This window comes from Myotis yumanensis, unplaced genomic scaffold (assembly GCF_028538775.1).
Source record: "Myotis yumanensis isolate MYYU_CA2020_CCGP unplaced genomic scaffold, mMyoYum1.0.hap1 SCAF_3, whole genome shotgun sequence".
NCBI classification, from domain to species: domain Eukaryota; kingdom Metazoa; phylum Chordata; class Mammalia; order Chiroptera; family Vespertilionidae; genus Myotis; species Myotis yumanensis.
Genome location: NW_027223754.1, coordinates 146,623,960 through 146,638,025, shown reverse-complemented (window position 1 = coordinate 146,638,025; position 14,066 = coordinate 146,623,960). Strand labels below are relative to the sequence as shown.

Genomic DNA, 14,066 nt, shown 5'->3' with positions numbered 1-14,066 from the left:
TCTCTTGATTGGTATAGTTACCATTATGTGATTGATACAATAAATTATAGTGCTGTAAGATTTTTACATGATCTGGATTAGTTTAAGAACTTTTCTAGCCTTAGCTGGTTTGGCTCAGTGGATGGAGCATCGGTCTATGGAATCAAAGGTTCCCAGGTTCAATTCCAGACAAGGGCATGTACCTTGGTTGCAGACTCCTCCCCAGCTCAGGCACTGGTCGGGGCATGTGCAGGAGGCAACCAATTGATGTGTTTCTCTCACATTGATATTTCTCTCTGTCTTTCCCTCTTTCTAAAAATCAATGGAAAAATATCCTTGGGTGAGGATTAAAAAAGAAAGAAAAAAGAAAGAAATTTTCTAGCCATTAAAAAAAGAGTTCACCTGTTAGCCAATAGAACAGGCTCTGTGGGGTGGAAGAAATCTTGTTTGGTGAGACAAAGTCAAAGATAATATTTTTTTTTTACTAATTTTTCTTATTATTTATTGAGATAGCATTGGTTAATAACATTATATAAATTTCAGATGTGTAATCTTATAATTTGATATTTGTATAATACAACATTGTGTGCTCATCACCCAAAGTCAAGTTTCTTTCTATTACCATATATTTGATCCCCTTTACCCAATTTTCCCTTCCCCCTCACAACCTTCCCCTTTGTGTGTCTTTTTCCTTCACCAGGTTAGGGAAGTTTTCAGCCATTATTTATTCAAACAGATTCTTGACTCTTGTCCTTCTGGTACCCAAATGATGCGGATGTTGTTATCCTTGATGTTGTCACAGAGGTCCCTGAGACTTCCTTTAATTTAAGAAAATTATTTTCCTTTTGTTGCTCTGCTTGGGTGTTTTCTATTATCTTGTCCTCTAAATCACTGATTCAATCCTCTGCTTTATCTAACCTGCTGTTGGTTCCTTCTAGTGTATTCTTCATTTCAAATATTTTATTCTTTATTTCTGAGTAGTTCTTTTTTATGGCTTCTATATCCTTTTTAATGCTTACTATCTATTTGTTTAAGTTCTCACTGAGATCCTCCATTCTTCCCCTAAGGTCCTTGAGCATCCTTATAACCATTGTTTTAAACTCTGCACTTGGTTGCTTCTATTTCATTTCATTATTTTTTCTGGGGATTTCGTTTGTTCTTTCATTTATGGTATATTTCTTTGTCTCCCCATTTTGTCTTCCTTTTGTGTTTATCTCTGTGTATTAGGTAGCTGTGCTATGACTCCCAAACTTGTTATAGTGACTTTATGATGTAGGTGTCTTGTGAGGCTCAGTGGTGCAATATTCCTGATCACCTGAATTAGGTTCTCCAGGAATGTCTCTTGTATGGGTTATGTGTGGCCTCCTGTTGTAGTTGAGTCTCGAATACTGTTGGATCATTCATGGGTGGAGTTAACCCTCATGCTGGCTGACTATAAAGGATAGATCTCGATTACTGTGTATGAGTCTCTCTTCAGGGACTGCTCCCTAAGGAGAAGTTATTCCCAGCAGGATCTGATGTCTGCCGGAATCCCCCTTTGAATGTGCCACTAATCTGAAGTAAGGGTGGTGAAGCCATTGGTTGTGTTGGTTCTGGGTCCACTTGGGTAAGGTTCCAGTGTCGATGTCAGACATAATGTGTTACTGGCCTTGGGCTACCTGTCTGGAGCTACTATGTTATTCACTATTTGTGGCTGTGTCTACTGTGCCTGGGTGTATGTGGAAGGGGCAAAGCTATATACAAGGGTCAGCTTCCTTCAGCTCTGAGCCTGGGGCAGATCTATAAAAGTTCCAAGGCTCCCTGAGGTCCACCTCCACCTGTCAGCTACTCTGCCACCCCCTGAGGTTGCCTCCTTCAGAGCCTTCTGAAGAAAAACGATAGAGTGGGCCTAGGCTGGACATGACCTATAGACCCTAAAACAAGGCACAAGCTTGGTAGGGTGGGGTGACCTGGGTCAGGAAGATGGGTCTAGAAGGTCTCCTTTTGGGAGGCAGCTCACTCAGCGGGGAAAGTGGCCCCTACTCCAGAGCCATGCCACTCAGTTTCTGCCAGAGTCTCCAACCCTAGCTCCCGCAGGAGGAGCACATGTCAGGTTCAGGTTGGGTGTGGCCAGCCAGCCCTTCACAGGAGCAAGCTCAGTTGGGGAGAGCCACCAGGACTCAGGAGGACAGATCAAAAGAGTCTCACATTTGGGGTGGTGCCAGCTGATCCTGCAGGAGGAGGGCAAGCATGTTACGTCTTCCTTGCTCTGTAACCACACAACCTCTTGCCTGTCAGAGTCCAGAACAAAAGCCTCCAAGGAAGACATGCTCCAAAGGTCCCAGCTCTGAGCTGCACTCCCTTCCCCCACAGAACTGAGCTCAGCAGGGTTGGGCAACTGATTCTTGGGAGGACAGATCAAAACAGCCTCTCATTGGAGGTGATGCTGGCCAAGCCTGCTGGAGGGGGGCAAGACTGGCCCCTGTTTTAAAGCCACACAGCTCAGCAACTGTCTGAATATCCACCTAGTGCTTCTCTAGAAAAAGACCACAATAAAGGTCCCTGTTGTGTGCAGCCAACAGACCTTTCTATAGGACTTGAGCTTGGCAGTGTGGTGTCTCCTGGATTAGTGCACCCCCCAAACTGGTGTAAGAATAGGAGTACTCGACCCTGGGAAGATGGCACCTAAGGGCAGTGTGGAATTGGTACTCAGCACAGGGACCTCCATGGGTAACCTTTCAGATTGCTCCTCGAGGACACACCCCAATCTTCTTTTTATGACTCCCATATGACCTAAGTCACCTTCTCTTTACCGGAGCCCCATGTGAATGTCCAAGAGCAAAATCCTGTGCATTGGCCCTTTAGAGAACACCTGGGTTTCTAGCAGACTGCTTCCTCTTCCAGGTAGACAGAGTCTCAGCTAATTTCCACTGCCAGGAACTGTGAAGACTCCTGGTATTCTGGGTTGGGGATCCCATCCTGGGGTTGAGACCCCACATTTCTCAGGAGGGACTTTTTGCAGCCGAGATATCCTTCTGGCTTCTCAGCCCCCTTGTGGGTGCAGGGGCCAGACACCTCTCTGCATCTCCACTCTTCTTACCAGTCTCTACGTGGCTTCTTCTGTAAATCCTTGGTTATGATACTTCTATTCAGCTATCTTTCAGTTGGTTATTCAGGTTGATTGCACTATAATTTAACTGTAAACCTGGTGTGGCACTGGGAGGAGGTGAGTATAGCTTCTACCTGTTCCGCAGCCATCTTGGAACCCCCAAGTCTTCACTTTCAATGGTGCTTATTCCCTTTGAGCCAGAAAGCTGGGCTCCAGATTGTAAAGACTTTTCAATGCCATGCCAAGGCAGCTGACCACACTTTCTTTCCTGTTTTCCACTGTCTTGCAGACCAGATGACGTGCTCCTGCATCGCACACATGATGAGATTGTCCTCCTGCATTGCTTCCTCTGGCCCCTGGTGACATTTGTGGTGGGCGTCCTCATTGTGGTCCTGACCATCTGTGCCAAGAGCCTGGCCGTCAAGGCAGAAGCCATGAAGAAGCGCAAGTTCTCTTAGAGGGGAGTAGACGTGTGGAAAGCAAAGCACAGAAGCTGCACCCATTGGCACACATCTACCTGCAGAGCCTGTTCCCGGCGCAGGAGATGGAAGGGGCTATGAGAGGTCTCTGAGAGGCTCCTCCCTCAATGGCAGCAGCAACAGGCACAACTGGAAGACTTAGAACCTCATAGATGATATTCTATGTGTTGTAGCCATGGCTAAAGGGTCAAGCTCTTAGCTGTCTGGAGTAAAATTCAGAAAATCTGACAAAATGTTAATTTTTTTTGAAAGTCTCAGTGTATAATTGTACAGTGTAGTATACAAATCATGATGATTTATGGTATTTAAAAATATTAAACTAGAGTGATCTGTGTTCTTTTCTATTTTCTTTTTTATCCTTAAAACACCAGGATTCAAAAAAAAAGTTCTTCAGGGTTTCACTTGATTCTGCTAGACTAAACTTTGACTTGGAGATGAGGATTCCTGCACAGATCTTGACTTCACCATATAATTCCGTTTCCATTATTAAAGAGTACCATTGGGCTTTTGCTTGAAGAAGAAATACTGCTCAGTCTCCAATCACTTCCATGAATCTTCAACCAGGGATGCTCTAAGGTTGGAAAAAGATGTCCTCTAACACTTGCCTTTGCCTGTCCATTATTTTTCAGCAGATTTTTTTTTAAAGAGAAGAGCATAATTCTGAACAAGGCCCGTACTAGCTCTTAGAGCACTGCACTCCTCTATTCATCTTGCTCATGTTTATTTTGGATGGATTTTGTACTTGTGCAATAGAATGTACATGATATGAAGGACACCTTTCAGCTTAGTCAAATGCTGTTTTCATTTTTTTTTAAGTCAGAAAAATTATTCAAGATCCATCCAAACATTTTGTTTTGATTTTCTTTGTCCTTGCCTTGATGTTACCAGTATTAAAGCAAGAATATTGCTGATGTTCAGTTTGCTTGGACAAACCTGGAGATGCAGCCCAGCTCAATATCACGGCTGAGTTTTCTGTGCCTTTATCAAAAGTTCATTGAGGAGACCAGACCTCTTTGAATCTGTTCATAAGTTCAAATTCCAAATGTCAATCCCACATCTCGATGAATATCAAACCTACCCTATTTATTTACCAGGTAGAACCAAACCTTTGTTTAGATGAAATGTTACATTTTTAGTGGAGGAACACCTGACAATATAATTCCTTTTTGCTTTCTTCTAATACTCTGGACATGCTCCTAGTAAAATAAAGGCAAATTAGAAGTTAAGGACAAGCTCCCTCAACTATTTGCTCAGGGTTCTAAGTAAGATGCATGCTAATGGAATGATGCTTTCCTGACTTTTAGTCCACATACCACAGTTTTCTTAATTTTAGAATGCAAGTAATTGAGAGAGCCATAGTCTTCAGTGGAAGGGTGCTAGATGACTCTGATAATTTTTTCCTAATTCAAGTACTACAGGTTGCACTGTGAAAAAGGCCTTGAACGCACTATTTGTGACATCCCTTTAGGCAGCTCCAATGCCTTGACTTCAATCCCAGTTTTCTGTGGCAGCATCCCTGTTGTCTTAGCAACACAGCAGACCATTCTAAAGCAGTCACACAAAAATGGGACTCAGAAAATCATCTTTGCATCACTTTGTGGGAGATGAAGTCTACTTTATTCATTTTATCTTAATACAATAATCTATGATTAATTGATTACAGAGAGTAGACAAAAATAGCACATGGACATATGTTAAGTGTTGGACAAAAGGGAAATTGATATATATCAATCTGAGTTTTCATCTATCAGTTTGGTACTCACACATATTAATAAAATGCCTATATTTAGGCCCAAAGAGTACACACGACTGTATTCCATAGGTTGAGTTTTGGGAAAGAGGAGAAGCACACTGAATTCGTGAGGTCACTTGTAGTTTTAGGGTCTTACTTGCTTTCAGCCAGTTAAATTTGAGACTACTTATACTTGTCATTAAAGATAAAACCTGAAGGAATAAAGACAGGGCATTTTAAAGATAATAAGAGGTAAAGAAACTTATTAATATTTTAACTTTTATTTTGTATAAGTGAGAAAAGTTATTTTAATTATCTTTTTTTGTATAAGTGAGAAAAGGGTTTAAGGCCCCAAAATATGATCGCTCACATAAGATGGTTTATTTCTTCCTCACATAACATCCAGAGGTAGTTGAGAAGTAGTAGGGCTGGTCTGTTTCACAAGGTAATTAAGGGGCCCAGGATGCATCCACCTGTTGTTCTTTCATTGCCAAGGGCAATAGTCAACGCTGGCTCAAAGAAGCACTTCCACTGTGCGGCCTATCAAAAGAGGAAGTTGAGAGCAAGCTATTTCCTTTAAAGGAAGTTTTAGCCATCACTTCTGCTCAGTCCATAATCACTTACTACATAGCTATACCTAGCTTCAAGGAAGGCTGAGATATGTCCAGCTAGATGGACATATGTCCTTCTAAAATGCCAGGGAAAAGGTTCTATTATTAAAAGGAAAAGGGGGAGAATGAATGCTAGACTAAAGAAAAAGAATGATGTATAGCCCTCAATGGTCAGTGGTCGGCAAACTCATTAGTCAACAGAGCCAAATATCAACAGCACAACGATTGAAATTTCTTTTGAGAGCCAATTTTTTTAAACTTAAACTATATAGGTAGGTACATTGTTATTAACTTACTTAGGGTACTCCTAAAGCTTAGGAAGAGCCACACTCAAGGGGCCAAAGAGCCGCATGTGTCTCGTGAGCCGAGGTTTGCCGACCACGGGTCTAGGCCATGATGAAAAGCTGAGCAGGGCTAAAGAAGACCCTTAGCCTTGGTAAGAGAAAAGGTACTTGGTTAAACCTTGAATCTGCTGTCTGGAAGAAACTCTCTTGTCCATTGTTCTCTGTGGCCATAGTTTGACTTCTAAGAAATGCTTGCTCATCAGACTTACAGATACATCTGAATCCTGGAGAGGGGTGAGCAGTACAGCTTTGCAGGCCCCTGCCTACTGATGCAGATTTGTAGGCGTAGGTAGATTTCCTTAGGACTTGAACAAACATAGGCTTGTATAGGCCAGGATTACAGTTCATTTGGCTGCGATAAAGAGGCCAATTCCATTTTTGATGTTTGCTGATAGCTTTCAAGCCTCTTTGTGTCCCTCTCCTTTCCCACTAATCTCACCTGGGCAAACTGATTAGCAAGCTGGGGTGTCTTCTTATTTGGCCCAGGTGGGAAGTTCAAATCACACAAACACTGCCCTGAATGCAGGAACCCTCCCCGCAGCTTCACACCCTAAGAACACAAAAGCCAAGCCAGGCAAGCCAATTTTGGATCTGCCTGGGAACTTGCCCTGCTCTCCCCAGAAAGCCTCATTATGTGAATAATAAACCTTTTCATACCCTCTTGGTGTGTGTGTATGTGTGTGTGTGGTTATTGGTCTCAGCATCCAAACCAAATCTGGGGTTAGGGAGTCGATCTGAGGGGTGCCCACAACATTGGTGATAAAATTTCATCAAAATCAGGTTTCTGCTCTATTTGCTTTCAGTTCATATAAAAGTAACCACAGCCAAAGGGCTATGCTTATAGTTCTTAAACCAGCAGCATCTTACTTATTAGTCTGTGCTTGGCTTGTACCCCCATACCTCAATTTAATGGCAGCCACCTTGAACCTTCTGTAACAGTACATTTAAGTGGGAATGCAACACCCTTTATCTTATCTTTTCTGCTGAGCTGGCTCCCATTGTCTCTCGATAATACTTAATGGAGACTCTTGAGAAAGACGGAATAATAATCTGCTGTTTGGAGGACAGAAGCAGTTGAGTTGCAGGACACATTGTAAATTAGCTGTCTCACCTCAACAATTTTTCATAGCCCTTTCACAAGAAACAGCAAAGAGCAGCTAATGCACGTCCTAACTCTGGTTTTCTTCTACCTACTTTCCCCAGTGCTACAGGTCTGCCCTCCAGGTTGTGGCTAGTGACAGTGTACCTAATGGTTAGCCAAGCATAACAAGGGTCTCTAAATTTTCCATCCTGCGATATCTGTTTCCTCACTGCTGGCTGCCCGGCTACAATGCCAAAGCCCCATGGTTTAGATTTGTGCTATGATAGGGATATTCTTTACATTGTCTCTTTGTGAAGGGGCTCAGCTGATGACTCCTGGATCTGGGATCTGTCCTCACCTGTTCCATGCTCTGGTTGCATATTGCACAGCTCTAATGCACTCTTAGTCTCTGTCTCAAGCTTAGTGATGGGCAGACAATGCGGTGACAGGATAAATAATGGGACAGAATATTATCTGACAGCATGGGTGGGGAACCATTTACCTGGCTCAGATAGTTTGTTCTGAAAAATTACTGAGCTATATCAAACAATTTGACAACCTTTTGGGAATAGATCAACATTACCATCACATATCATATAGTCCAGATACACTGTGCTCTTCTTGGGGTCTGGGCACGTGGGTCCTGTCCGTGGCATGGGCCTCTCTTCTCACCATGTATGCAGATCTATTTTTTCTCATCCATTAGGTCTGAGCTTAAATACTCTGAAGTCTTTCCAAACCATCCTATGTAAGTAGATTTCTCCTGTCATTTTCTTCTTTACCCCACTTTCTTCATTTGTAGTACCTATTGTTGTTTATATTTATATGTTTGTTTGTTTACTTGTCCATAAATACATCTATTTATCTCTCAAATACATCTCTTTATCTCTCCTATTAGATGATATGATTTATGAAGGTAGAACAGTATTGGTAAAACATTTTTTTCACCACTGGCACAGTGGTGCTAAATATTTATTTAGCACTAAGGTGCTAAATATTTATTGAATGGATAAATGAATGAATGAATGCTCCCAGATCCATTATGTCCTCTGTATGTGAGGTTTTCCTATATCCTTTCTTATCTTGGAAAGTTTACCTTACCTTCAAGGCACGAGTTCCTCCCTCCATTCTACCTGCTAAATTAATCATTTCTTCCTTTGTGCTCTCATAGCAATTTGCACATACTTCTATCATCTTAAGAATTTAGCATACATTGTAAGATTTTATCATTTGTCTTATGATTGTTAACCCACTGATTCTTCCTTCCCAACTTATGAGACAAGAAATATATCTTGCCCTGGCCAGTGTGGCTCAGTTGGTTGAGCATTGTCCCATGTACCAAAAGTTTGCTGGTTCGATTCCTAGTCAGGGCACATGCCTGGGTTTTGGGCTTGAGGCAGCCAATCCATGTTTCTCTCTCTCATCAATGTTTCTCTTTCTTTCTCCCTCTCCCTTCCTCTATCTCTAAAATCAATAAAAAACATATTTAAAACAAACATATCTTATTGATTTTTGTTGTTGTTAATCCTCATCTGAGGATATTTTTCCAATTTTTTTTTTTTTTTTTTTTTTTTTTTAGAGAGAGTAAAGGGCGGGGGGAGAGAGAGAGAGAGAAAGATCAATCTGATCAACCGAAGGACTTGTATGCATGCATATAAGCATAACTAATGGACATAAGACACTGGGGGGTAAGGGAGGGCAGGGGATTGTCAAGGGCGGGGGGGGGGGGGAAGGACACATATGTAATACCCTTTGTAATACTTTTAGCAAAAAAAAAAAAAATTAAGAAAAAAGAAAAAGATCAATCTGAGAGAAACACATCGATTGGTTTCCTTCTCAACCAGGGCTGGGGATTGAGCCTGTAATTGAGGTACATGCCCTTGACTGGAATTGAACCTGGGACCTCAGGCTGATGTTTTATTCACTGAGCCAAACTGGCTCAGGCTTGTTGATCTTTTTGTACATGACAAAATAGAATAATAACAACCCCAACCATCTCTTATTAAGTGCTTTCCGTGTGCATCTAAACGCTTTATCATATATCCAAAACATAGTTAACCCTGGAAAAACTCTAAATTAATGAATAAACAAATACATATTGCAATTTTGGCCTGAAAATGAAAATTCATACTAAAGATAGGCTAATGTTTTTATATTTAAATATCATAGGCTACTGTTTAAACAAATATATAGTGGAAAAGTCACTCTATTATTATCAAATTACCCCCAAATTTAGCAACTTAAAACAGCAAACATGTATTATCTCATACAATTTCTGAAAGTCAGAAATCAGGAAGTGGCTTAGCTGTAATTCTAAATTATTCTTGGTGAAATTTTGCCTCTTAAGTAAGTGCATGGGTTATGGTAACAGTGGAATATACATAAGAAGCAGGAGTCTAGCAGAATTACAATGGGAAATTTTTTATAAGAACACAATTGTTCATTTGATGGACATCTTAGAACAAAAAGTGACTGAAGCCAATTGTCTGCATTTTTTGAGTGGAATGAAAAGTCTTCCAAAAGAAGTCACTGGAAACTTCAGGAGTAGACTTTACAATAACTTTAGATAACTTTCAAGAGTAGATACTGAAGCATATGGGACTCTTGCTCTTTCCTCACTTTTTGTGAATAACCTTAAATTGGAAATAAGGGATTTAACAAGCAAACAAAGACTAAAATTGGAAATAGCCACATTTCCAGATCTTTAACACCTCAGGGAAACTTTTGAAAGAGCCCTAGAGATGTAAGACTTAAATTAAACCAATGCCCTTCCAATAAAACTATTAGAAGCAACAAAGGAGGGAAACCACTTGATAAAGATGCGTGTAGATGTTGTTAGCAGATAAGATACTGGAAAACAATTGTGCTAGTTCACAAAGTAAAGGGGGGAAAAACCAGTAAGTGGACAATAAAGTTGCTCTGAGGAGGAACCAAGTACTTAGCCATTTACTCTTAAATTCACAAGTTGAAATTTCTTTAAATATTAAATGACAACCCAGAGAGTATGGCTAAGTTGGTTGAGTGTCGACCTATGAACCAGAAGATCAGGGTTTGATTTCTGGGTTGTGGGCCTGATCCCCAGTAAAGGGCCTGCAGGAGGCAGCCGATCAATGATTCTCTCCCATCATTAATGTTTCTATCTCTCTCTCTCCCTCTCTCTTCCTCTCTGAAATCAATAAAAAACATTTTAAAAAATATATTTTAAAAAGAAATAATAATTAAATGACAGCTTTGCAAAGGTTTTTGGATAGTGGGCACTACAATACCAACCTTAAAATGTGGCACTATTTTATCACCTTTCCCTCAGGGCCAGCAAACTATTTCTGTGGTGGGCAGTTCTACTAATCCTGAAGCACTTTCCATATCCCAGCCCGTAACTTTCATCCTTGGACTTTAACCAAGGAACATTCTTTCACCCTTTGTGACACTACACCTGCTAACTTAATTGGGAGGGATTATTGTGTAGAAGGGTCTGCAAGATTCAGTGCTCCTCTGAAGAACTCTTTCTTGAGAGCCCCAAGCACTTCCCTATTCAAACTTAGGCTAAAACTAATTTGGAAAGTAACTTACTGGTATTCTTGTATCTAACTAAAACCCAAATTAAAGATCTCTATGGTGTATGAGACTCCTTATGCCTGAAAATTCTAACTAAATTGGTGAATTTTTAGGGCTGAATATATCAAGGTTCATGTTGACACATTCAAACCCTATCCAAGCTTACCCCTTAACTTCTAAAAATAGTAGATAAATAGTAGTAAATAGTAGAAATAGTAGTAAATAGTAGAAATAGTAGTAAATAGTAGAAAGCTAAAACCAGAAATTCAAAGCCTAATAAAAAAAAAAAGATCCATCATAACTATACCAGTGCTTGTATTCCATTCGTAGAGTGGCTTTATGTAGTAGATGTCCTAGTTAAGAAACACAATGGGTGAGGATGTAGATTTGTTCAGGACCTCAGGGTCATAAATAAAATAGCCATCTGGTCCTGATCAGTGGCTCAGTTGGATGGAGCATAGTCCCATACACCAAAAAGGTTTGAGGGTTCAATCTCTGGTCAAGGCTTGTAAGGGAGGCAACCAATGATATTTCTATCTCACATCAATGTTTTTCTCTATCTCTCCCTTCATCTCTCTCTGAAATCAATTTTAAAAATTCTTATATAAGGATTAAAAAATAATAGCCATCTGTACTTCCCTTTGATAATAAACCTAAATATAATTTCATCATGTGGTTACATGTTCTAGACTCACATCTGTGCTATGCTTTCTTTAGCGGTTCCTAGGTCAGATTGAGGTAGTTAATGCTGCTTGTGCCATCCTGAGGAAGCCAACAATATGTCTTAACAATTATGCTTTAATGAGTTTCAATGAAGTGTCTGTCTACTTTTTTGTCACCAGTTCCTGAAATTATAGACCTGAAGTTTCCCTGAAATTCTAGTCTTACCCAGCATTTGGTTTCTAAAAGTGAGTTGAGCTCTTTCAATTTCATCTATATTCTTTTTAAATGTATTTCTATTTAAAAAAATATTTAATGTTGAGAGTATTACAGATGTCCCCCTTCCCCCCTCCCCATTACCCTCCTCCTGGTTAAAGAAATAGACTTACATGTTCAGGAAGCACAGAGAGTCCCAAACAAGAGGAACCCAAAGAGGCCCACACCAAGACACATCATAATTAAAATGCCAAGGGTTAAAGACAAAGAAAGAATCTTAAAAGTAGCAAGAGAAAAGCAGTCAAGGGAGCACTCATACAACTGTCAGCTGATTTTTCAACAGAAACTTTGCAGGCAAGAAGGGAATGTCAAAAAATATTCAAAGTGATAAATAGCAAGATCCTACAACCAACATTACTCTACCCAGCAAGGCTATCATTTAAAATTAAAGATCAGATAAAGAGCTTCATAGACAAGAAAAAGCTAAAGGAGCTTATCATCACCAAACCAGTATTACATTAAATGTTGAAGGGTATTCTTTAAGAAGAGGAAGAAGGAGGAGGAGGAGGAGGAGGAGGAGAAATATGAACAATAAAATAGCAGTAAATACATATCTACCAACAATTGAATCTAAAAATCAAAATAGATGAACATGGAATCTAATGAACAAAATAAACTGATAAATAAAATAGAACCAGAGGCATGGAAACATGAAACAGACTGATGAATCTCAGAGGGAAGAGGAGGGGGAGTATAGATTAACCAAAGAATTTATATGCATATATACTTTACCTATGGACACAGACAATAGGGAGGTGAAGGCCTGAGATGTGGTAGGAACCAGGTAGGGGAAGTTTTCTGTCATTATTTCTTCAAATAGGTTTTCAATATCTTGCTCTCTCTCTCTTCTCCTTCTGTCACCCCTATAATGCGAATGTTGGTACGCTTGAAATTGTCTCAGAGGCTCCTTACACTACCTTCAAATTTTTGGATTCTTTTTGCTTTTTGCTCTTCTGCTTGGGTGTTTTTTGCTTCCTCATATTCCAAATCATTGATTTTATTCTTAGAATCTTCTACTCTGCTGTTAAATCCCTGTAAATTATTCTTTATTTCAGTTAGTGTATGCTTAATTTCTGACTGGTCCTTTTCCATGTCTTTGATGTTCTCACTAAGGTCCCTGAAATTCTCAGTAAGTCCCTTGAAGCTCTCATTAAGATCCTTGAGCAACCTTATAACCATTGTTTTGAACTCTGTATCTAGTAGTTTGCTTGCTGCCATTTCATTTATTTATTTATTTTTTCTGGAGATTTCTTCTGTTCTTTCATTTGTGACATGTTTCTTTGTCTCTGCATTTTAAAATATATATATATTTTATTGATTTTTTACAGAGAGATAGGGAGAGGGATAGAGAGTTAGAAACATTGATGAGAGAGAAACATCAATCAGCAGCCTCTTGCACACCCGCTACTGGGGATGTGCCCACAACCAAGGTACATGCCCTTGACCAGAATCAAACCTGGGACCCTTCAGTCCTCAGACCGATGCTCTATCCACTGAGCCAAACCGGTTAGGGCTGTCTCTGCATTTTGACTGCTTCCTTGTGTGTGTTACTATGTATTAGATAGACCTGCAACGTCTCCTGGAATTTGTAGAGTGGCTTTATGTAGTAGATGTCCTAGAGGGCCCAGTGGCTCAGCCTCCCCAGTCACCTTAGCTGAGCCCTCTAGGTGAGTCCTTGTGTGGGCTGTGTGCACAGTCTTACTGTAGTTGAGCCTTGATTGTTGTTGGTGTCTCTGGGAAGAATTGACCTCCAGGCCAATTGGCTATGAAGACCAGCTGTGGCTACAATGGGAGAGCTGCTGTGCAGGACTTGCTTCAGTGGGGCTTTGGTGCTCACCGAGTCTGCCCCTTGAGTGTGTCAATTGTGGATGTGTAGAGTTATAGTCTGGTATAGTCTGAAGCTGTCCACTGGGTGCACTGGCTCTAGGGCATCCCAGAGGTGCAAAGTCAGCCACTGCCTGGGGCCACCCAGCAGCAGCTACAGAGCCATCTGTAGATGACTACTACTTGTATTGGGCTTGGAAATGCCCAGGCAAGGCCAAGCTGTGAAGCAAGGCACGCCGGTGCTACTGCCAGGTCTTGGGCCTCTTATTGACAGGCATGGGGCACACTGACACCAGCTGCTGCCTGTTTGAGAGATTTTAGGAAAGTCTGAAGACTGACCCAGGAAAGGCCATTCATATGGAAAAGCCACAACAAACAGCTTGGGTGGGGCTATACATTGGATGAGGGGAGGTTTTAGGGAATCACCAGGGCAGAAT

General features: G+C 40.8%; 1 protein-coding gene across 1 annotated transcript in view; it reads left to right on the top strand.

Annotated features, from left to right (window-relative positions):
* Window positions 1–6,894, top strand: part of KCNMB4 (potassium calcium-activated channel subfamily M regulatory beta subunit 4) — a 65,979-nt gene extending 59,085 nt beyond the window's left edge. The window contains exon 3 of the mRNA XM_070409733.1: window positions 3,357–6,894. Coding sequence (XP_070265834.1) covers window positions 3,357–3,525 — 169 coding nt within the window. The 3' untranslated portion in view covers window positions 3,526–6,894. The remainder of the gene's footprint in view (window positions 1–3,356) is intronic.
* The last annotated feature ends 7,172 nt before the right edge of the window (window positions 6,895–14,066 follow it).